General features: G+C 34.6%; 3 protein-coding genes across 7 annotated transcripts in view; all 3 read right to left on the bottom strand.

The window, feature by feature from the left end:
* The window catches only part of Sdc (Syndecan), a 217,468-nt gene extending 201,810 nt beyond the window's left edge, over positions 1-15,658 (bottom strand). The window contains exon 1 of one of the 2 annotated variants that reach the window (XM_053763402.1): positions 15,412-15,658. In XM_053763402.1, coding sequence (XP_053619377.1) covers positions 15,412-15,477 — 66 coding nt within the window. In that variant the 5' untranslated portion in view covers positions 15,478-15,658. The remainder of the gene's footprint in view (positions 1-15,411) is intronic. The other variant, XM_053763394.1, reaches the window with a different exon arrangement.
* A 1,610-nt stretch (positions 15,659-17,268) lies between these two features.
* LOC128678738 (uncharacterized) lies at positions 17,269-25,589 on the bottom strand. Its single transcript, XM_053760497.1, has 5 exons — positions 25,057-25,589; positions 24,032-24,346; positions 23,156-23,305; positions 18,332-18,458; positions 17,269-17,532 (listed from the first exon to the last, which is right to left on the bottom strand). The coding sequence occupies exons 1-5, from the start codon at positions 25,572-25,574 to the stop codon at positions 17,398-17,400; spliced, it is 1,245 nt and encodes a 414-aa protein (XP_053616472.1). The 5' UTR covers positions 25,575-25,589; the 3' UTR covers positions 17,269-17,397.
* On the bottom strand, positions 20,243-22,389 carry LOC128678743 (ATPase inhibitor mai-2, mitochondrial-like). 4 transcript variants are annotated; one of them, XM_064436641.1, is made up of 3 exons: positions 22,269-22,389; positions 21,094-21,220; positions 20,243-20,710 (listed from the first exon to the last, which is right to left on the bottom strand). In XM_064436641.1, the coding sequence occupies exons 1-3, from the start codon at positions 22,349-22,351 to the stop codon at positions 20,576-20,578; spliced, it is 345 nt and encodes a 114-aa protein (XP_064292711.1). In that variant the 5' UTR covers positions 22,352-22,389; the 3' UTR covers positions 20,243-20,575. The 4 variants fall into 4 exon arrangements, with proteins under 4 accessions (XP_064292711.1, XP_053616487.1, XP_053616503.1 ...); XM_053760512.1 differs by lacking the exon at positions 22,269-22,389 and adding an exon at positions 22,078-22,261; XM_053760528.1 differs by lacking the exon at positions 22,269-22,389 and adding an exon at positions 21,636-21,793.
* Positions 25,590-25,797: the final 208 nt, after the last annotated feature.

Here is a 25,797-nt window from a genome sequence, read left to right as displayed (position 1 = left end):
TAAAATTTACGTAACAAAATCGCTTTCGTCTATAACTAGAAGCAGATGACACAAGTGATGAATTACTTTGGAGCGCAAAAACACGTCAACTATAAGAATTTAACGTCCATTAATGATAATGTCACATATTAGTATCACAATGGACTTAGTGCAATCGCCAGTGAGTTCACATGGGAGCACACATTGTATAAATTACTTGGCAGATCTTAATTGTGACAAAAGACAGTATAAGGACATGTCTATTTTTATAATTTCGTGAACAAAATCAATGTATTTTATAATTAAATAGTGGTCCTATATGCAACACATAGTTGCAAGTTTATATAATAATATATAAATCTCAGCAAAATTTCTTTTGAAAAATCAATAATTTAAATTTTACGGAAGGTCCTAGGGAAATTTCACTTGAATAGTGAATGGGCTACCACTAAACTTGTCACCTAGCAGTTAAACCATTTACTACAATTTCTTATAGAATGTTATATGGCTAATCTATTAACCTTGTTTAATTGATTGAGAATTTGAAATTAGCCCACCGTCGAAAATGGCGCGATAATTCTGAAATTCTACGTCTTATTCATTGCCATTAATTTTGTTATATAAAATCAATATTGTTCCTTTTTACTATTACATACAAAGCTAATATGGAGCGTGATAATAGTATCTCCTAAACTAATGCCCTCGTCGGAGCCAATATACGATAACTGGGCCCTTTAGTTATTACACACATGATTCATGTATCTAGTATCGAAACAATTTATAATAGTTTCTGATCAAAGATAGGCCTGAGGTGGCCAATTTATCAGGAACGAGCGCGATGGAATCATGAAATATTCAGTATACTAAAGTTTGGGATACACGAATCAGTTTTGAAGAATAGCTATATTATTGATTCCTAGAAGCGCTTCTAGGAATCAATAATTCACAATCACTATCAATAAGCACTCGATATGAAGATATACCTCGAAGCTCACCTTTTAGCAAAGAGGTGCGCTCAAATTCTGAACGTAACGACAAAGATCCACACATATCTGCCCATATGTGGACTTTCGCTGTGATAATTAATCAGGAAGATTTACGTTGACATTACAATTTCAGCAATCAAACATTTATATCTCATCTCATATCGGATAGACTTCATTTCAACTACGCCGAAAAAATATAATTTGATGTAGATTAGAATGAGAAAACAAGTAAATTTATTAGGTAAGCATTTTCTTCGACAATGCCATGTCTAAAAATGTTCTTACTGAGTAATGTATGTAAACATTATTTCTATCCTTTATTTTCTACAATTGTTTACTTCTCAGTGTATAACTAGCGTAGTGAATTTCCAGTCTAAAGGCAAAATAATGAGTCTCAAGTGCAGTCATAAGACCATCAACTGTAGAACTAGCGATCACATCTTTTACATACTTTCATTTAGTTCCACTGGTTCTGTTTGTATCAAATTTTACAAAGTTAATTTCATCCGGCGACCTCGGTGGCGCAGTGGTAAGATTCTTGCCACTGAACCGAGAGGTCCCGGGTTCGATCCCCGGTCGGGTCATGATGGAAAATGATCTTTTTCTAATTGGCCCGGGTCTTGGATGTTCATCTATATATGTATTTATTATAAAATATAGTATCGTTGAGTTAGTATCCCATAACACAAGTCTCGAACTTACTTTGGGGCTAGCTCAATTTGTGTAATTTGTCCTAGTATATTTATTTATTTATTTTATTTATTTATCCACTTGTCAGACACACCACAGTGCCGAAATTTTCCACATCCCTTCAGTTTCTATTATAAGACAGTGTTATAAGCATGATCTGATGGTGCATCCAGACCAATACCACCACCACCTACCAATGAGGGAACTATTAAACAATTTACTGTTGAATGCATCGACAGCTTCCTGACAACAGTAAATGCTTCAGCTTCAGCAAAATTTAGTTTCAGCTTATCTTCTACTTCTTCTCCTGTACAGCATGAGATAATTTTCGACCTCAAATATTCATTCACCTGCCTTGTATTCAATTAAACCTAGACTAGAACCGGCAATGTCCACAACAGACATGTCTACGTCAAGGGCCCCATCCTGTCCCCAATTATGACCCCGGAAATTGACCTTGGGGACGCAAACATGTCTCGTCTACACTATTTGCATTCATGGTACATCCATGCTATTAGGTATTGAATTATTAATAGGGCCTAGTATGGTCAAGATACTAGCACAATCTACAAATACGGGTTATTTATTTCTCACGTCACTTTTAATCAAATTACCTTAACCATTTACGTACCAATTACTATAAATTTATTAAATAAACTGCGTAAGAAATAAATAACACGAGAAATGAGGGCCGAGCCGCACTCGTCTTGAAAAAGGTCTAAACCACTACTGAAACTGGACTGAAACTATAGTCGACTTTTCCGTCGATAATCGTACATGAGTGACCCGTATTTATCTTCAATAATGTAAGTAATAATACGTCTAATACGTAAAACAAGCTTATAGATTTTCTTTAGAAAAATGTTTTTCAGTACATACTCATATTTATTTAATGCCACCCTATGATAAGATCATTCCTTCTTTGAATGTCTTACTTATGGAATTAGACGCATGCTCAGATAAGTGAGAGAATGGAAGGAAATCTAATATGAAAAACATCGTTATTAAATTTAAAGATGCGGAATAATAATTTATACAATTAATTCTATTAATTAAGAGTCACAAAGCGAATAGATTTATACATCTGTCAGGCGGTTGAGGATTTGAAACGCGAATATGTCCAGTGTATGTTGTATGCTCGCACATGACTATAACAAATTGCATTACATTATAGTAACTATGGAACAGACACTTCGTACGTAAACAATGTACTTTGTCTTCTACAGACAAATGCTACTTTGACGCAGGCTGTGAAAGTTCCGTACAAAAATTTAAGTATAGTACGAACCGTCACATTTGCTATCTGCCTTTCAAAAGTTAAACATATCGGATGATTGAGTCTGCGATTTCACGTATGAAATAATCTTAACTTAGAACCGAATAAAGCAATCAAAAGATCACCGTAAATGTGGCATATTTCTGGACCTCAGAAAATAATAAAACCTTCTAATTTTTATGCAATAAAGATACAAACAACATATCTAATTTTTACTCTCGAACAAATTTTATTTCGTCTAATTTATTGACATTGAAGTATTATGCATCGAAAAAAGGCTAACATTTTGTATTTTATCCCTTATTTTTTACTGTTGTCATTCTATAAACTAAATATTTCTTGCTAATTGTTCACCGCAGTCACGCAACATAGATTAATTATGAGGAAGAAAAACTGCATTCGTTTGCTTCGTCGATCCATAATAGAGGCGACAAATGATCAAAATTTATTATCCAACACAATTGGAAGCGCAGCAATTGAGTAATAGGTTTTTCACAAAATCTGGCGAGCAATATGTAGTTAACATGTGGAGTAAATTTCTTAAAGAATAGATACGGATTTCAGACAAATATCTTCCCCCATTTATTCCAAAAAAGTCAGAATACAATAAGGTTTTCGACAGATTTTTTGAGCACGGTGAGTTTATCAGTCCACAATAATAAGCCTAGACAATTCCGATGACGTTAAATCAAAATTATGTATGAATGGTGTTCAAATTTAGTTGTACTTAATTAATATAATAGCAACAAGATCATGATTGTGTATTAACGTCAGCTAGTACAATCGAAACCCTGATGTTCTGAGCGAGGAGGATCTATTAATATAACTTCTTGACGTATTGATGACGAATTCTTCAACAAGTAAAATCTTAGTAGTGTCAGGTACACACTCAGATTTCATTTCAACATCGTCACGTCAATAAAATACAATTTATTGTATAATCCAGAATGAAATCGACTAGGTATTCAGATATTAGATACAATGAGGTGAGAGAAAAAATGAAACAACTCCCATTTATGTATAATTAGAAGGACCATTGAAATAAATTCAGGTAAGTACTTATATTTAACTTTAAATGGACATCCCTTACCGGTAAGCACCCACGTATCAGATTCGATTGGTTCCTGACATTCCAACTTCTGGCTTGCCGAGTCGGCAACTCGCGGTCTGTAGAGAATCGACTACTCGAGAGTCGAGTAGCGTGCAGACTCGATGCAACTACTCGACTTATTGAGATCGTTAATCGCCGCTGCGGTTACTAAGTTCATTGAGCTGCAAGAGGTTCTAGAATTTAGTTAGTCGAATGGTTAACAAATTTATATGGGATATAGATAGTGAAATTAATTAAGCGCTTAGCTGAGGAGTTAATAACTTTTTTCGACTTCAAAAAAGAAGGAGAGTCAATGCGTTGCGATATTTATTTATTTACATTACCTTATTATTAAGGACAGGCCACACAGACAGCGACCGAGTGAGACCGGTGGTAGAGGTGTAGTCTACCCTATCTTGTACATGACTGTTATATTAACTAACAGCCTTCTGAAGGTAATTGCTATGGATATGTGTTGTCCTGTAAAGGGCGATCATTTGTTAAATGTCATACACTAACATGAGAATAAGTTATGCTAACACAATAGAACTTGGTTATTTGATATATTATTGAAATAATTATCGAAATTAACTTACCACGTACAACGACGAATTAACATTGCACCTCGCGGGAGGGGTCACATTCCAGCGGAGTGCACAGTTGATTCGTACGAGTTGTATTTTGTGAGCTCCAAACTATAACTTGAAAATCAATACATACCTTGAATCGGCTCCCAATTAAAGGCGAACTAGCCAACAGGTAATTGGGCAGAGTCGAACGAAAAGCCGTGAAATGGAACTTGACAAATATTTGAGAACGCTGATTGAATATAAACAACTTAAGTCTAGAAAACTGAGTTCAATTCCTGAAGTTGAAATTACGAGTTACGCCTTTTACATTATCCGCCGCGAAAGCATGAACATTGCGTGGTTTGTATGAGTGCTTTTATCTGCCGCAATGAAAAACCAGTTATGTGTGTCGAATCCGCCGTTCTGTGAACTGGTCCGCGATAGTCTGGAGCCGATATTAGGATTTGTTCTAAATTTAATTTTGTTCTAAAGAATGTTTTCGAAGCATTAAATGTGAACATTATATGATTCTTCCATTGTCTTATGCGAGTAAAAACATATAATGTACCAATGATGTACCAAAATTTTGATTGAAACAGACAATTAAAAAAACATTATGATTTAACATTACATTTAGGGAGAAAAAGAAAGTTAATTATTAATATGTTTGTGGTCTGAGGGCCGACTTCTTGAAATTCTATGAAATTATTCTTGGGATTGCTTGACTAAATCGACAAATAAATAAGAGATTACTGTAGCATTGCATCACTTATTAAAATGTGTAATATACAAGGTATACAAACAAAATATATAAATTTGATAAATTAATTGTCGAATTGTCTTGAGTAGTTTTATTTACTTAAACAAAATTTATATCCGTATCCTTTATAGATCCATCACCTGACCTTGTCATACTACATAATGTTGTGATTCATCCGAAAGCACGTATGTACAACATATCAAATCAATCGGGAAATTGGAAACGGAAAAAGAAATGCACCTTGACCTTGAGGTGAAAGTAAATAGTAAAAACTTATAAAAATTATGACCTAGGTACGCCAGCCGTTAATATATTTGTTTGTTACGCTTTACTGCCTGAACTCGTAACAGTTACGTATGTACCTGCATAATATGTGCTTTACCACACGCCTGAGTCTACGACCAGTATTTTTTCACTTTATTCCCAAAAAAATATTTTGGGAAAAAACTAGCAATAAAAATCTACTTTCCGCTAAAATTTCTACACTCTCAAGTACAGTCCACTGAACTAGCATAAAGTATATGCAATATTGCAGTGCTAACGTCGGCCTAATCTTATAACTTTTGGGTTTGGTAGTCATCTCTGAAACCTGTGCTTTTCTCTCATGTCAATAGCAATGAATTCATAAAGGTAAAATAGTAGGTACCGTTGATATTAGGGATAAAAACAACCGTTAATTGTGTGACATAGTATGCCTTTAGGCGACATTAATGAAATCTGAACCAATGATAGCTAAAATATAATCGATAAAAAAGTACGTAGGATGGATTCAAGCTATCAGTTGATAAAAGAAACCGGATCAACTTGAAGAAGTTATAAACACTGCATTAAATCTATAATAAGTACTTATTAGTCAAAGATAAAACAATTCTATTGTTTCGTACAACTAATGAACTACGCACGACAATTAAAATCACAGACTAAACAAACTTTAACTCATACAGTACTAGCGACCCAATTTGTTTATATTATAATAATAAATAAATATATTAGGACAAATCACACAAATTGAGCTAGCCCCAAAGTAAGTTCTAGACTTGTGTTATGGGATACTAACTCAACGATCATTTTCCATCATAACCAGACCGCGGGGATCGAACGTCCCGGGTTCGATCCCCTCGGGAAAAAAGAAGTAACAGGTCGGTTAACATCAGACAGGGAGAAGTGGAAGACTGATATGCTGTCCACGCATAAAGTGGGATAAGGTTTTGAGAGTTTGATGACCTGTTGGATAAAACTGATACCCCTACAATATTTTTCCCTTATAGCGCTTTGCCTTGATTGTCTTATACATTCTGCGAAGACAGAGTACACAAATCAACAATAATTGCAACACTAAATCATATCTTGACGAACCTTTCATCTCAACATCTGTGCGGCAACTGTGGGCACACCGTTGAACGACGGAAACATGACTCATTTGAATACATATTTTGGGCTCTCGAACAATGCCCAAGGATGACAAAGTATAGGCAATTTATTGCCACTTTTGATCTTTAGTTTTGAAATTTACATCTTAAACAAAAAACAGATAAGTACTTTTATTATATTATCATGTAGCATTTACACTTATCATGTAGATTGTATGACAGTGGGCACAAGGGACGTCACAAATGTTGGTTTAAAGAACAAAAAATACTAAATATTACTAATGAATAAATAATAATAATATCCGGGTACTATCCATGGTGGTATATTTAATTAAATAATGATTATTGATTTTAATTTTAAATTGTTTTTAACTGAATAAAGGCCGCCTATTGCGCAAAAAATAAAGGTTAATTAAAGCGACATTTGTTTATCGTGTTTCATTATGTGAATAAATTTATACATTTTAATTTATACCCCTGCTACTATTATTAAGAATCGATTTATCTATCTTTAAAGACTAGATTCCCATGACGATATGCCATATCTTGGCATCACGTTTGTCCAGGCCTTGTGTTAAATATTCCATCATGGGCTCCGAAGACGGATGCGTCTAGTTAAGACCCGTATGATCCGTCGTGCAAACGTAATAAGTACTATAACAATGATGCAGAAGGATAAAACAGTAACTTATTAAAATAAACTATTTTTTTTAACCTGAATTATTTTTCTTTATTCATTTACAAAGAATAATTGTATATTTAGGTATAACACTAAAACTGACAAAAAAAGGAAATAATTGCACAATGAAAATAAATAAATATATTAGGACAAATCACCCAGATTGAGCTAGCCCCAAAGTAAGTTCGAAACTTGTGTTATGGGATACTAACTCAACGATACTATATTTTATAACAAATACACATATTCAAGACCCGGGCCAATCAGAAAAAGATCATTTTCCATCATGACCCGACCGGGGATCGAACCCGGGACCTCTCGGTTCAGAGGCAAGCACTTTACCACTGCGCCACCGAGGTCGTCAAACTAAAATATTTAAAGTTGAAAAACTTTTACTTCAAGTCTTTTATAATTCGATGAAACATTTCATGCTCAATAGGCAATATTGCTAACATTATCTCATTACATTTAATGAACTACAAATTAAATTTCCTGAATCTTAAATTTACTGATCTAGAAATTAAAGAAAACTCTTGTCAACGTAGTAGTGACGGCACGCCGTCCCAAAACTATTGCAAAATTTCAGTAAAGTACGAAATTCAAACTAAATTTATTGAAAGTTAGCTTTTGCCCGCGGCTTCACCCGCGTTTATTTCGTGCGTCCGCTCTAAGTTATTATTATGAATATCAGGATTTATAAGAAACATATCGCAATGAAACCTGTATCAGATTTCAAGTTAGACCATCCTCTATACATCTATGATCGCATCAAATTCCATTCAGTAGTTTTTGCGTTATGCGCGAACAAACATAACCCACTTACAGTTTTATTATGTGTATATAATATGCACATAATATGGTTCACTACCTGTAACATCTTTATTTTGTGAATAGATTAAAGCAATTCGATCAAGAGATCGGTCGAAAATGTCACACGTATGACACTGATATTGTGGCGTGTGAAAGAGATTTGTTAAAATTTTTCCTCTGGTATGGTTGCATAATTTTTTCATAGCATGTCATCGACATAAAGACGCGAGACGTTGCTTTTATTTAGGACAAAACACTGACAATTGTCGTGTTATTAATTTTAACCATATTTGGCTAATTACATAGTTTGATCTTAATTATAAGTAAAGTTACTTACAATTATGATAAAATATTTTTTTAGAAATGATATTAGGATAAGTAAGTATCCATAAGTAATTTCTAGAAAAAGAGACTTATTAATTGATAGTACACGGCCTTGTCTTGTATCATTCCCGGCTGTGATGCCCGAAGAACAATTCCATTTTGAAGATCCAGATTTCATTCTTGACTTCCACGGAAAGTTATGAACTGGTATTATCTAAGAAAAATCTAAGAAGGTACGCTTCAATGTATGTTTCCTTGTACATTTCACATCTTCATAATTACTTGAGAGCTTTGTTTCTCATCAAGTGAATTAACCGTACTACTCTAATTTGTCAGGCAGTTACGATTGCGATGCTCAATTAGAATCGATTTGTATTCGTGCGCGGTTCCTGGGGGAGTCACGATTGTATAGTATAGTGATTCTGACTGTTCACAGAAAGACACCTGTGAATAAACTAGAACTATGAATTAAACACGAATTTAGGCCGCCTAAATACTCCGTTGCGTTGACGCTCCGTTGTTTCCACAGGTTCTTACATTAACGTGCATAGACGTACCTACGTCTAATCTCCGTACAATTTCTGCGTTATCCGTCGACGGACGTCAAAAAAAAGGAGGACGATGGAGCAATACGGCCGGGCTCTTAAAAGTGTACACTATAGATAAGATTCAAATGAACGACGAACAAACTATAAGGAATGTGCTAATTAGCACATTTAATAGTACCCCATTGACAAAAACAATATGGAAAACTTGTAAAGTTCGTTTTTTCTTACCATATCTTTTTTTATGATTTTAAAGCAATAAGTATGTAACTAATAGACTTTTAAAGAAATGTTCGTGGTTACGATAAATTTATTTATTAACAATTTAATAATGGTTTGAGCAAAATTCGACAATAAATACTGTGAAGATTATACATTGTTAGGACTCGTAAGGTATCACGGACTTTGAGAGATCATTTTTTTACTTGTATAATGATAGAACCATACCATTTACACAGCACAGATTGAAATATTCTTCAATTTATGTACACAGCACAACATAATACTTACAAATAAGTACTACTATATAATACAATCCATGTTTCACTTGCTGTGGTGCCCTAACTGTCCCACTTCTTGTACCTTAGAAGACCTTTACAAGCCCGACGATAGAGCAATAAAAGTGGCCACTTACTGGTCTCATAATATAAATAGCCATAACGACTCGAAAAGAAGAAGAAGAAGTACAAAAAGTTTGTAAGATAAAACATATTTTCGCAAATATTCGTGGTAGCCCCGCAGCGCATACGTCGATTATAAATATTTCAGAAACAGGATGTGACCGCAGTACTGCATCCTCAATCCACCAACGATTCAGAGTGAACTGAACCCATGTTTGCTTCAACTTTGTTTATGATTTATGAACAAACGTATGATATAACTAAACGGATGATGAAAGCGCGCGCCAATCATTATTGTAATAGTCGGAGGCAGAAACTAACCCACAACCGACACATTACTACAAAGTAGTATCAAATAATGTGATCTTGTTAATAGAACCCGCCAATGGGCCAGCATGGTGGGCCCATACTCCTAAATCGACCGATCGGACGACGTGAATTTTTTATCAATCAAACAATTAATTTTAAAAAAATTCGCATGGTAGGTACCTGACTGTGCCAATTGATAAATTTTAATTAAGTATATGTTAATAAACAGCATTTCAACATTCTCCAACGCCTATGCTACGCTAACAATGATAAGAGATAATTTTAGATAAACCGTCTGTTATCTTAACCTGTATTGTTATGAAAATGCTTAGTAGAGAAAATTCAGTGAATCACGATATTTTTTTATTATTCTTCGATTCGCTGTGGAACAGTGGCGTAACTAGGGCTTCGAATCAGGGTCGTATGACGGCAAAATGTATCTATATCACCCTTTGTATCGTTAAAAAAACAGGAAAAATTGATGAGTATTTTCAAAACACTTCGTGTTTTTTCAATGCCGCCAAAGGTTTTTTTTTTTCAAAAAAATAAAAAATAAATCTTGATATATTTTTGGTATTTCTTCTCAACAGTAGTTGTTCCAAAATGCCAGTAGATTTTAGCTTGAGTAAGTAGAGTAGAAAAAATATTTCAAATATGACGTGAAAGTATAATATCTGAACAAATACTTTGACTCGGAAAATATTATAATTTATTTCCGAAATACACTGGAAAAGATTCGAAAACTACCAAACCAATGTGTACATGGCCGATTGACCGCCCAACCATTTTTCTGAACTATTCCAAAACCTATTTAAAATAATATTTTATCATGCATTTACCATGTTTTCAATTTTAATAAAAAAAAATTACCTTACAAAGGTAAACACAATGTCCATCTTTAAATATGGTTTAAAAAACTTTTTTTCCTCATACATGTTTTTCAGAACTTCTTAATAAATAAAGCAAACTCGGCAAGTCCCATTAAACTATGAAAATGCATGTACATGAGTAAAGAGCCGACAAGGATGCAAAGTTGTAGACTAACTTGACCTCATGTAGTGCTTCAAGTATCTAAAGTGAACCCAAGTTTAAGTGACTGGTACTCGGAACGCCTTGCTTACTAAATATTTGAAACTAGCTTTTGCCCGCGGCTTCGCCCGCGTAAATCCCCCAATTATTTTTCAAAGATGAAATGTAGCCTATGTCCTTCTCCATACTTCAATCTACATGTATGCAAAATTTCAAGAAGATTGGGTGAGTAAACAGAGTGTGAAGAGATAACAAACAAACAATTTACTATATTTATAATATTAGTTGATGATCCCAACTAATAAAATATGAAATTGTTATATATATAATTTAAAATATTAGTTAGGATTTACCTGTGAACGTTATTAATGCTACGTATTTGTATGTCGTGGTAGGGCTTCAGAAACTAAACTGCAAACGGCATGTCAAGTTACCGTACATGTTACTCTATGCGATGGTAATAAGAGTGAATTCTCGATGATTTTCGGTAGGTTGATATGCTGTAGACTGTACTTAATTAACGTGTTTGAAAAACTTTTTTAAATTAACAAGTACTTATTTAGCAAATGTTTTTTCATGTAAGCTTATACACCTAAAACGTAATGTAATAACTTGTTACTTTAAAAGTACTTCACAAAAACACATAAAATGCTAACTAATAGATAAGCTAATAGCCCTCAGGCGCCGTTGGTCAAGCAACTTTATTTTGTTATCTCGACAGTTATTTAGGCCCAAGTGACAAAAAATGTAACAATAATGAGGCTTCCCACCGTTCCTTTCATACTTACACATCAACCAACTGCCAAATAAGTTTCTAATCCGGCACGTGTTCTGTTTACCTGGCTTGAGGCTTCATGACGCCTAGGAGAATATGCAATGGTGTGATAACCAACTAACCAACACCGAAGACCTAAATCGGCTGTGGGTTACGCTCAAATTCTGATGATAGATAGATAGATAAATCATTTATTCGTACTACTTTTTCACACCAACATACAATAACAATCTTAAGAAAATTTTAAAGATCACAAATCTAACATGCATGATGACAAATAAAATCTACCCAGATAATGGGGTAGTAACTACATAATATCAACTACGTATGTACAGTCAACAGCACATCAAGTTACCCTGCACGAACCTCTATGTAGCCGTAATAGCGGCGAGTTTGCAATGGATTTGGGTAGGTTGATGTGCTTTTGACTGGTACTAATGTGTGCAAGCGAAATTTTCCACTCGAAAGTCTACACTGCACCAGCTATGCCATTCTGAAACTTTTTTACGTTGACGTAGTATTTCATTTGTGTAGTTACTCGATGCCGGGTCGACAAATTAAATTTTTGCTTCAATTCAAGCACTGTGCTATGCAAAAAGATTAATACATATCTACCAACCACAGCAGGCTACAAGACAGTTTTGAATAAATTTATAGATGAAAATAATTTGTGTGAATAAAGAGACGAATGCTGGCAGGGTCGCCATGTAAAGTCTCAGAAAATTTCACCAAGTTTTAAAGCTCATTGAGTAGCATGAATACTGAAAAGTAAACTGAAGAATCATCATGCATGGGCATGATATTGGATGAACATCAAATTAACTTTCTTCCCTGTTAGGTAGGTAGGACTACCTACCTATTTATTACTATATTATTTATAAGTATTACAATTGTACCGATATAACTTTATACCAACAATACCAACATCCTTTTAATTGAATAAGTTTTTAATTGAATAGATTATGTACCTCTTGGTATTGTGTACACACGTGGTATAAATTGATAAAATATTAAGTAGGTAGGTAGTAGATTATGTTGCAATTGCGTAATCATTGTAATCGAAATCAGTCCGCTCATGTTTCGAAATGTAGTTAGGTGCACCGGCAATGAAAACATTCATATTACTGTGAGAAATTCCTTAGCCAAAGCTATTTTTTTATATTTTTTTGAGACTTATTTCTTAAATGTTCTCGAAGATCGGTTATTTTTCATTAATTTAAAGTATTCTTTTCTTAGTTCAATATTTGAAAATGTTGAATTAATTGTTACCTATTATATTACGTGTTGTGTGTTTGACGTACTTATATATCGGACCTACAGCACAATGTCGAATGAGTTGATTTTACATTTGGATAGATGTCGAGATGTAGTTAGGCACTCGTAAAAACTTAGTTAACAATAAAATCGTCAAAGAAAAGGAAGTCGTAGGTCGTGTCCTTTGGATCTTGTTAGAGATAACAGTTAAGGTCTTTAAACATGACTCCTCAGTCCCTACCTGACCTCAATCAATATAGTATCATGGCCAGAAAACACATGACTAGGTACTACAATCTTTGGAGGAAACAAATTCTTCCTGTTCTTCCACTCAAGATATGAGAAAATGGATCTATCTATTCTATTTAATATTACAATAAAGTACTTACGTTAATATAGGTATGTACAATATTTCCAATAAAATTTAACTTGACGTCGAACTATATAATGTATAGGAGCGCATAGAATTAAGTCATCCATTAACAACCCTTTCGTCATTTTCTTTATTTCTTTCCTTATTCCTAAGACGGTTGACCGTCTTCGAACATAGGCCTCCTCCATTGAGGAAGCAAGTCCTGTCCGTAGCCTTCGCCTTCATTTTATTTTCTGTAGGTACCTATCTAGGCCCGATGTTATAGAAGTGAAAATTAAAAGTCGCGTCCCGCTCCACACATCTGCTGCATCAACAAAGCATAAAACGAGAAATAACTTTACTATATAAATGCGAAGTCTATTACTCGGTTCCTGGTCTGCAGTTTGCTCAGTAATGCACAATATCCTGTGCTCGACCTCGCTGCATCTTCCGCCAAGACGTTATCAACTTATCACCTGAAGACGCCATCGAATCACGTGTATAATCAGAAGTACCTTCAGGGGGAATAAAGTGGAATGTTCCTGTTTGTACATACGTACTAAGATGTTTTGAAGTGCGGACGATTTTATTTCTTGTTCGAGTGTGTATTTTGTGAAATTTGAATCTGAAGAGTTAGGGACACGTGTACCGAAAGGGTTATGTAGGTTAGATATGTGTATTATAAAGATAAACACGTCAGTACATTATATCTCGCTGTTTTCATCTAATTTATTATGTGTTATCTTCATATTTCTATTACCAATTTATAATTATAAAGTATTATAATTTACCGTTTTCCCGTTATCGTATTTTTTAAGGGGAAATCTTGTAATTAACCATATTTATTTTTTATTATTTAGTTTCTATATGTTATTAATTAGCCAAGTTTTATGAGATTAAAAAGTAAAATAAATAAATTCAGATTTCGCTGCTATTACAAAACTACATTATTATGTAGGTACCTATATGGCAGTTTTGGTCCTTAGAACCTATTGAATTCCTCTTTGTATTCCTAGAGTGTCAGCTAACATAACCTCTTGATCTTTATATACCTAGATACGTTTGATACAACTTGACAATCTCTTGAACTTAATTTGATGAAGTGTTCCTGGGGACACATTTTAATTTATTACTTAATTAAATTTGATCTATTGATTCAGAATAAACTTAATCTCGTCAGACAGCTAATGCAAATGTTTATCTTTTAAAATATAATTTAATATTAAGTATTTTTCAAATAATTCTACTATATACTCTAAAGCGATACAATATTTAGATACTATTATTCCTAATTAAATTTCAGATGGTTAATATTGTAGGTTGGTTTACTGGCTATTTAGTGTAGGCAGGCATTGTAAAATACTATAGAAAGTAGCCACTAAGTACATTATTACTTTTGCTGCCTAGAATCTGCGTAGATCTAGTCAAGTAAAGGCACTTAAAATCACAAGGCTGTATTGTCTGTAAGCCTTGTGATTTTAAGTGCCTTTACTTGGCTAGACCTACGCAGAATCTAGGCAGCAAAAGCAATAATTTACATTTACAGACATTAATAGGAGTTATAAAGGTTATTGCGTGCTCATAACATACATAACGATGCACGGAGAGCTCAATGCCAGCGCAGATGCAGATCGACTTTCTCCCAAAAACGTGGGCGATAGGTAGATACCATACTATGCTCCCATTCAACGTGTTTACCGAACCGATACCCACTACGCTCAATCGATGAAGGGACATGATAACATTTGTTTACCTGGACACTACCTACTGCAATTTCAAGGTGACGCACAATAATTCATTTATCGACGTATATTTTCTTACACCACGCGACGTTTTACACTAGATTACTCACTGTTGACATTGAAAGTTACGCAAGTGTGCAATGCGACTTTAGGTCGTAAAAAGTAATTGTAGCCAACATCGGACGGTTCGTGTCCGTGTCTGCTATAACAAAAAGCCGGGCGAGTGCCGCATTTAAGACGGGTCCCCCTTACCTCTGTCGCCCGAACATATCCTGCGAGGACTACACAAGACAGCCATAGGTATATCCTCAAATGCATCACAACAAGGGAACTGGACCCGTCGCACCGACGATGACACAATAGCACTAATAACACAGCACAAAGCAATTTGCTGTTATGTTATTCCACTAACACCATGCACTCGGGCACAAAAACTCGCGAAACGACATGCGGCGTCGATTTGCGATAGTAGTAAACTGAGTGAGTTGGGTCGCTTGGTGCTGGCTTCGGAGCGCTGGGACGCGCGCCCCGCCTCGTTCAGCGGCTAGCTTCACGCGAGAGGCGCTTCGGTCGTCGCCCGATACTCCCGCTAGTCGATGGCCCGAGCCCTCCATGTCACGCACGCCAATTTATTACTCCCGACTTAACCGAAACAGCCAAATTATCCACGAACATTCCTATTGCCTTCTATAAGCTATGGCTACCTATATAATCACAGTGCAATTTAAACTGTATGCGAGGAATGAACTTACTCTAAATTTGGACTCTGGATGGACAGAAATATTGTTTGCTAGGGCGACGACCGTTTGATATTATATTCCATTGAACACACGTCAAAACAAACGTCAGAAGTCATTTAATAAAGATCTAAACTTATCGAATGCTATTGTTACGATTTATTTCCATTCCATTTTGCCAACTGGACGGCCACTTGACTGTATAAATAAAATGATATGTTACGGTGATTACCAAAAACTATTGTTAAAAAACTATATCAAGAGTTTAAACTGTAATAGAAGATAACAACAATTTTAAACAGCTTTAAGCATTAAATTAGGCAAAGTAGAGTCGATTTTTTAAATGTGTGATTGAAAAAACTTATACTATATTTGTTTACAGCAGTTAAGCAATCAATAAAGCGAGAAAAAAATACTGCTAAATGAAGCTGCAAAAAGAAAGCGCTCCTAGTTCTTAATTACGAAGCAATCAAATCAAAACAATTTTTATTATTTTATTTAAAAACTGTCACCATCGCCAGCGCCATCTATCTGTTACCAAATGGATCAAAACACATTTCTATACAAAGCAAGTAAACAATACGACCCACGGAAACCACCGCTCATGCCAGCTAGATACCGACATTATCGCGAAATAGTTCGCCGAACTTTGGCGGATTCGGCATACATTGCTAGTTTTATCATTGCAGTAAATAAAGCTCTCGTACAAATTACGCAATGTTTATTTATTCACGTCGGCATCTGTGATCTGTCAGTGTTCGGCGATGGTGTGTAGCAAGCATCAGTATTACTATGCTTTATTTACCATTCGCCCAAAGTCGGATGCAGAAAAATCATGACAGACAATAAGTTATCCGATATTTTATCGATGGAAGCGATACGATGACGTACAGTCAACAGCACATAAACCTACCCAAATTCTTTGCAAATTCGCCGCTGTGATGCAGGGTAACTTAATGTGCTGTTGACTGTACTCGCAAGGATTGGTGCAGCCTCACTAGATCCTAAAAACAACATTCCCGAGTCAACTAGAAGAAGATAAACAGTATTACGATCATCAAGAATTCTCTATTTCCATCGATTTTACCTCCTTTATTATGATACTGAAACAGAAATTGTATAATCCAGGACAGCTGTGCTAGTAGTTTGAAGCTTTGGTAAACATCATTTAATTTAGAATATGACGTGAAAAAGTGCCTGTGAAGGCCTAATTTCTGAATAAATGATTTGATTGTGATTTGCTAACTACTTGTAATACAGTACTAAACTTTGTTATTATATTTCGCCGACGGGACATGGTAAGGAAGATGATGACTAAAATTGTAACTAAAATGTAAACATTTTGTTACATCAATAAATGATCAAACACAAATCAATCACAGACCGTATAATTGCCATTTAAACTTGAAACTAACAATTAAACAAAATAAAAGCGACCACAAGAGTGAAAAACGGTTACATACTTAATACGATTGCATCTTTTAAAAAGTTATGACGTCATTTAATGTTTCTTGTCCATTTCGCTCATTTGCTGTTTGTGGCGGCGTATGGCGTCCTCGTGACGTTTGATCTGCTCCTGGTGGAAGTTGATCTCCTTGTCCAAGTGGCCTCTGAGGTTCGCCAACTGTTCCTTTTGCTGTAAATTTAATTTTAATCGTTCAATTTACACTTCCCATAGGTACATCCATATTTCCAATATCCATATGTACTAGTTTATATTCGTACTAATATTAATAATAATTGCGAAAATCTGTCACGCTTTCACTGCTTTAAATGGCTGGGCCAATTTTGATGAAATGCATACCTACTAATATTATAAATGCGAAAGTCTGTCCGTTCAGCTTTCACGGCTAAACTCGCTGGACCGATTTTGATGAAATTTCAGCGTCTGTGGTGCTGGTCTAGCCAATGGCCAACCTACTGTCGTGCTCAAACTGTCCTTCCTGCACCATTTAGGACCTCTACGAGGTTAACGACAAAGCGATAATATTAACCCTAGATTGACATCGTGTCATATAAATAGCCATAGACTCAAAAAGCATGACTACATAAATAAAACGTGTATTCTGCGTGTTGACTAATTGGACTACGTATACTAAGTAATTTTACCAGTAGTTGGCCACGACCAAGGCATTCCGTGTGCATTTATATCAAATTCAAAATATTTATTGCCATGTTTGGTTCAATATGAACCCTGTCGGGTATTTGCAAAACGTCTCCCAGCGTGCACTAGTCCAGGCAAGATGGGCAGTCCGGAAGGTGAAGTCATTCCGGGACTCCACACGAGCACTGAGGACTTTGTGAAACCCCTCCGCAATAAGTTTCTTTTGCAACGGTCAACCTGTGTCCTTAGCCTATTTAACAGTTTTATCCACTGGCAAGAGGAGCAGTGGAGTCAATTAAACACCTTCGGCTTCAATTAAATAACCTCGAACCTTTTTGTAAAAGTATTCATCTTCCCTGGCAGCTTCCATCTTGCCGAAGCTGCCCCCCGCCTCCCGGATGGAGCCACCTCCGCCGCCCCCTCTGCCCGCACCAGAACCGGGCTCCCCAACATACGTTCTGCAAGTATATTTGCCATTTAAGACATTTGGGAAATAGAAAGCTTGTTACGGGGTAGACAGAGCCTAAAGTTGCGAAATTCGAAGGTCACATTTAGCTTTATGGTGATAGGATGCTAGCCTGCTGCATATTCCCTTGATTGACTATTACAATCTGCATGGGAAGAGAAGCAGTTGACTTTCTAGTTTTCCCGCGCTGGCTGCCGACCAACAAGACACGACTTGGTTTTAATAAAAATGTCTAAAATAATAATAATCCATAAGTTTTGTTTGAACTTACCTCAAATATAAATAGTAAAATTATTTCCTCACCTGTGACGAAGAAAAAATTTGGACTAAGTATTATTATGCAAATCACCATATACAGCTAATTGTGGTATATGTTTATTAACTTGTAGTGTATGGTATCAAGCCAACAACAAACAAGAATATAATTAAAAATGTCTTATACATATGATTACTCGTAGTAAAACTGTTAGCTCAGTTAAATGTACCTTGTTGGAGTGATGTCTTCCAGAGTATGTTACCGATGTCACGGCAGACGCCTCGTTTCGCCCGCTTTTCAATTGTAATTTATGCCGGCTCCACACTATCGTCGAACAGTTTGCCAAACTTTAGCGGATTGGATATACATTGCTGGTTTTTTATTGCGGTAAATAATAGCACTAATACTAACTACGCAATTCAAGTTCACGCATTCGCGTCGCCATGTATCTGAGTTTTTCGACAGTGTAGAGCTGGCAATACAAGCCAGATCAAAATACTATCAAGATACTATTGTCACTGGTTGGTATGGGATATACCCACAAATTTACACATTACAAACCATTAGTAAACTTGAATAATTAAGCTACAAATTATAGCTTTACAGTTAAGTATATAAATATTTTATTAATATTGTTATATTCACAAATCTTCACCACATTGGAAAATTTCCATTGTCTATACGCTAACGCACGGTTTATCAACGTGAGGAACAACAAGAGTTCAGTTCTTTACAATAGACACAACAAGAAACAAGGTTTCTTCTCATGCACATTGAGTGTGACTAAGAAAATCATTCAAAACTCCCTTCGTAATATGTAAATAAATAAATATATTAGGACAAATCACACAGATTGAGCTAGCCCCAAAGTAAGTTCTATCTAAGACTTGTGTTATGAGATACTAACCCAACGATGCTATATTTTATAACAAATACATATATAGATAAACACGCAAGTCCCGGGCCATTCAGAAAAAGATCATTTTCCATCATGACCCGACGGATCGAACGCGGGACCTCTCGGTTAAGAGGCAAGCTCTTTACCACTGCGCCACCGAGGTCGTCATACGAAAAAACAGAGGAATGAATAACAGTTTTATCATAAGTTATATTCATTTATTATGTTAATATTATAATTTTAATGTAATTATAATTTCTTTTATTTTAAATGTAATTATAATTTTTACTTTTCCTATAATGTATTAATTGATTTTCCTATAATGAGTTAATTTGTGATTATTGTAGCTTTTAACGCCTGAAGCACTGGGTGATTTATTTACATCATAGTTCAGGCACCTTATTAATGTGTGATCCTTTTATTTATAAGCTTATTTCTGTTAATTGAAAGAAAATTTATTTTTATTTAATTATTTTAGTGGATACGTGGTACATGCTTCAGCAGAGGTTGCATCAAGTCCGTACACGGCTTTAGTGCATTATTCTTAGTAACAGTATCAGACTATTCATAAAAACCTTTTGTGATTACTCTGGACATATAAATAAAGAAAAAATAAAACAAATAAGTCACATACCATATATTTGACATTTTAACTTGAATCTAACAACTAAACAAAATAAAAGCGACCACAACATTGGTTAGATCTTTATAAATATATAAAAGAGGACCCAGACTGATTGACATATCAATGCAGGATCAAAACCGCTGAATATAAAAATTCAAATTTTTCCAGAGATGTTCTTTATTTAAAATAATTATATAGCGAAAGAAAGGAACGGTAAATACCTAACTATACGTCAAAAGAATCGTGTTACCCCCAAAATCTTTCAAATTAAGTTGTGGGCAAAAACTAATATATAATTATAATAAAACGTTTTTTTATTTATACTGTTATTTAATTTTTCGTATCCATTTCGCTCAATTGCTGTTTGTGGCGGCGTATGGCGTCCTCGTGACGTTTGATCTGCTCCTGGTGGAAGTTGATCTCCTTGTCCAAGTGGCCTTTGAGGTTTGACAACTGCTCCTTTTGCTGGAAAAAAAAGAGATAGCTAGGTTGTTATTCTCTTCTTTTAAAATATAGTATGTTATTTACCAAACTCCAACTAACAGGCAGTATCAGGGCTCAAAATCAAGTCAATTCTTGAAACCATTTTGTCTGACATACTGCAAAAGCCTCCTGCAAAATATGGCCTTTGAGTTTTCAGTCCCAAGTCTGTCTATACAGTATTACTTCAGTATTACTTCTACATTCCTTATGGAATGTAGAAGTAATACTGCATCTGTCTGCAACTCCTAGTAAAACTATAAATGAATTGGGTTCCCAAGTACACCCAACCTCTTAATAGTTTGAGCATAGCAGTTATTTCAATCATACTTTAAAAAACAAAAATAATATAAATGTAATAATTCTACCTTTTTGTAAAAGTATTCATCCTCCCTTGCAGCTTCCATCTTGCCGAAGGAGCCTCCCGCCTCACGGATTGAACCGCCGCCACCACCTCCTTTGCCTGCACCAGACCCGGGCTCCCCTACATACATTCTGAAAGAAATTATATTTAAATATTAACACAGAATCGAGGACTAGAATCTGGAATTATATATCACATCAAATATTCTAATGAATCAATTCTATTTCAAAATAAATAAAAAAATATACTATTGATCAAATGTCTTTTTCCATTAGATGCCACAATCAATACATAAAGAGCTTAGAGCATTAAACATACACATTAATCACAATAATACCCTAAAAATATATGTATATATTTACAAGACAGTTACATTAAACAATGTAAATAAATTCTAAAATAAATAAAATAAAATGGAATTACTTCTATAAATTACACAACTTACTTTAAAATTGCTTTAGTGAGTCCAATATACAAAAAGTACACACCTTCACATTGAAATGATGCAAACAACTGAATTATTGTAAAATGAATGTAGGTACTCACTTATTTATATAGGCACTGTAATTTGATTTCAGTCCAAGATTTTCAGAATATGTTTGCCACAAAGTACCAATAACAAAATTAAAAATACACAGCACAGATTAGGTAGCTACTAGAATAATATCTAGGGAAAAATATATCGCTCAGTGTTCTCATAACGGTTCTGAGGCAATAATCTATTATGATAATAATGATCCATTATAAATCTGTCACGTTAATTTGCAAGTTCAAAGTTACATACCTTATCAGACCATTTAGAGGACAAACGAAAACACAAGATTGTTAAAAAATATAAACAACGCATATGTAGACAATAATAAAAAAACGTTATATTCCTCGTAAAAATCTATTTTTAGTATAATTATTTCATCAAATTGGTAAGCAAACTGCCAAACACGATATGAAGATTGCGTAACCTAAGACACCGGCAATTTGGTTTTCTCACCTGACGTTTAACAATGGGCGAAACAAAGATGTCCTGGATCGAATAGCTGAAGCCATGATTTAGTTGCAAATAAAAATTATCAAAATATATTTACAGAGGATTTTGTTTTTTCAATTTAAATACACAAGAAATTTCTTTCAAAATGGGAATGACATTACTGTTGATTATGACATGACATTTCTTACAATTACCTGTTTAGTGATGTGGAGTGTACGGTCTGGCTGGATGTCAAATGAATCGATTCGAAATCAAAAGTAGATTCGATTAGAAACATACAGTTTCGTTTTGAAACTACTTTTTTACCTATTTGAAGGAATGTCAATAAATTGTTGTGAATCCTACAACAAATAATTTTAAATACGAAAGTTTGTAAGACAAATTCTATTCGAAACTACTTTTTTGCCTGTTTTGTATAACTATTTGGAGGAATGTCAATAATCAATGATTCATAAAAATAGTTGCATCATTTTTATTACTCTTAAACTGGTTACATACCGTTGTATCTTATCTGTATATAAATATAAATTATAAAATATTAACTGTAAGAACGGGTCTGACCAAACCTGTCAAAGATTTGAGTTAGAAAGCTATATCTTTAGGAAAATAATAATCTCTACCTGTAAATCATCAACAAATAAATATATTTTAGTAACACAAAACGTTGCAAAAATTAATGAATGAATACAATTGTAATATCGATTAAAAAATCGGCAAAATTATTAATTATAGAGAAAAAGCATAATTCGATTCTATTATGTACCTACAAGTCATTCAAACACTATTTACCAAAGAGTAATTTAAATTTAAATATTTTTTTATTGCCGATTACCAACCTTAGCGGCTTCGCTCGGTGAATTTCCGAAATTGTGGAATTCTAGATAATCTTCCATTATATTAGCATGAATATGTATTGTATTTTTCTAGGCAGGAAAATTAAATAAGCAAAATATAATAGTTACTGTAGATTATCTTCATGTCTAACTTTTTTTAAACGCTAATAGGAATTTACTACTTTAATATTAACGTTAATACTCATTAAACGGACAGACAAGTGAGATTTAGAATTGGGTCTACTCACGTCATGTCCTGTTTTTTCATCCACAACACATGCTTCAGTTTCTGTTCAGCAATGATTTTGTTCAGTTCAGCAGTCTCCCTCAGTGCCCTCGCTGCACAACGCTCTTCTTTCAATGTGTCCATCTTCATCTGCTTTTCTGTCGTTGTGTATCTTTAAAAAAATACAGACTTAAATCCTACTAATCTTATTCTACTAATATCATAATTACGAAACTTTGTGAGGATGTATGTGTACTCTTTCACGCAAAATCAACTGGACGTATTGTTATGAACGTTAGGACAGGCCTATGCGCAGCAGTGGGTCTAACGGAGGGCCCAACTAAAGCGCCTACTTTAATTTGGTCGGCAACATTTTGCATATTCGAGTAATATGCGTAGCATAATAATATTGTGTGATATACCCTGAAAAAAAGAAGTTAAAACATACTCAACAACAACTCAACTTTCTGTCAATTTCAAATACTATAAAAATGCGATTGTGACAAAACATATTTTGGATTAGAGTATTTCTTAACTTTTTTATGAATATAAACCTACCTAACAGAGTTAAATGAACTCGCAAACTTTTGCTTGCAAAGCCTATAAACAACAAAATCTCAAATCAATCTAAAAAAAATACTTTACCTACATCTTCAGTTAATATTCAATTAATAATAGACGGTTCTGTGGGCAAAATTTTAATGCCAACTCCACACTGTTGCCGAACTCAGAAACATGCGAATGCATGAACATTGCGTAGTTAGTATAAGAGCTTTCATTTACCGCAACGATAAAACAGCAATGTAACTTTACCGAATCCATCAAAGTTTGTAAAACCGTTCGACGACAGCATAAAGATGAAAACTGAAATTAGTAAACTGGGTAGGTAATTACCTACCTGAAAAATTCTTGAAGGTCTTTATGGAAGGAATTAATATTTGTCTCATTATTGGGCTCAGTCATGCAAGATACACTCTTTTTAGTCAGGCCATCCATAGGTTCATTTTGTTCAAAATAGTTCATTTCTGACTGCTCAGAAGACGAAGATCTCGAAGACTCGTTGATATTTTGGCATTGATTATTTGTAGATGGCGGTGGGGCGAGAAAATAATCTTGTCTTGGCACTTCATTGTTGACATCTTGGGGTGGTTGAGGAGTATCCGGGATGTCTATGGTGAAGTCGCTGGCACTGCAGCTTGGTTGGTTCAATTCCCTTTGAGATAACAAATTACCAGTTATATTCCACGACTTAGGTACCTACTATCATTCTAACCAATCACACCAATGATAAGCTAGAGATATAGTTGAGGATCCTGCCTATAATACCTCTTTAATTTTGATTTACCTATTATTAGGAAAACAAGCGATTTCGACCGCGCTTTTTTGTGATAAATGGCACGCAATGTGGCGTGAAGGTCTCAGTCTCGTCTATGAATCTCTGTGCCTAATTTCATCAAAACATACAAACAAAAGTATCGAAAATATAAATACCTACTTACCTACTTCTTCTTTTTCATATATTACTATAGAGTATGATTATGGTCTGAGCGTTATGAATAGTTATTAATGTGGATAGTATCAAATACTTACTTGTACTTACAAGGACCCTACATTTTTGTAGTTAGATAAGTTTTAATAAAATGTTAGCGTTTTTATAAGCTAAGTATCTAATAATTATTAGGTGATAATGTCAACACTTTTACATGTTTTACAATGGGTACTTATTACTTCTAAGTACCATCTCCTGCAGATTCAATAAAATTAACTAACTCTATTATGTAACTCAAAATCACCAACTAATTATTCCTTACCATGTTTATCTTAGTTAAGTTACTCCTAAAACATTTAACTACAAAGCAAAAAAATATCAAAATACGACGAACGAAAAATAAAACATTGAAGCCATCTTGTTTAACAACTTACTCATCGAGACGTTCGGTCTTAATAACTATGTCAGTGGTTAACGTTGTCTCGTTCAAATTGTCATTCCCTTTGAACACACCATCTTTTACTAAATCCAGTATATTGCATACCTCGAACGATTGCTTAGTAAACTTATCAACAGCCGGACCTACTAATGCTATTTCTTCACGGGCAATTCGTTTCATGTTCTGCCATTGTGTTTTCACTTTTTTAATATTACTAGCGGAAAATTTTGGACCAAACCTCACAGCTAAAGCATGTAATATTTCATTCCATGCCGTGTCCTTTTCCTCGGAATGATTAGGCCCGCTGTTCTTTTGTATAACAACAACATCTTTACGTTGTTTTATTAACTCTAGTAGGTACTGCTTCTCATCGAGAGACCAGTTGGGTGTTCTAGATCGCCTGTTTGTGATTTTTCCCATCTTACACGGCACTTTTCTGGGATCGTGACTTATCTTTTGCAACGATTTGTTGCAAACGATGCACTCGACGTCCAAAATAATTGGCTTCCACATTTAAAAGAACAAATGAAATGCGAAATCAAAAAAGCGTTTGACAGAGACAGCGGACAGTTCCGCTGTTAACTTATGACTGTTAAATCCTTATTGCATGGAGTTTTTATGTAAAAATAATATTCATCGGATAATAAAATGAACGAAAATATTTTTACGTAAATCCATGTGGCAATGAGATGGACTAACAATTGTAATTACACGACAAGTGGCATAAGTATTATTA

The sequence above is a fragment of the Plodia interpunctella genome, chromosome 2 (assembly GCF_027563975.2).
Source record: "Plodia interpunctella isolate USDA-ARS_2022_Savannah chromosome 2, ilPloInte3.2, whole genome shotgun sequence".
NCBI classification, from domain to species: Eukaryota; Metazoa; Arthropoda; class Insecta; order Lepidoptera; family Pyralidae; genus Plodia; species Plodia interpunctella.
This window is presented reverse-complemented; position numbering and strand designations above follow the sequence as displayed.

Coding starts and splice junctions, on each gene's coding strand:
- LOC128678738 (XM_053760497.1), bottom strand. CDS start 25,574: ATGTGGAAGCCAATTATTTTGGACGTCGAGTGCATCGTTTGCAACAAA. Junction 24,347..25,056: donor AAGACCGAACGTCTCGATGA/GTAAGTTGTTAA, acceptor GTTATCTCAAAG/GGAATTGAACCAACCAAGCT. Junction 18,459..23,155: donor ATGAAAAAACAGGACATGAC/GTGAGTAGACCC, acceptor ATATACTTGCAG/AACGTATGTTGGGGAGCCCG.
- LOC128678743 (XM_064436641.1), bottom strand. CDS start 22,351: ATGTTTCTAATCGAATCTACTTTTGATTTCGAATCGATTCATTTGACA. Junction 21,221..22,268: donor CACTCCACATCACTAAACAG/GTAATTGTAAGA, acceptor AATTTCTTTCAG/AATGTATGTAGGGGAGCCCG. Junction 20,711..21,093: donor ATGAATACTTTTACAAAAAG/GTAGAATTATTA, acceptor TTTTTTTTCCAG/CAAAAGGAGCAGTTGTCAAA.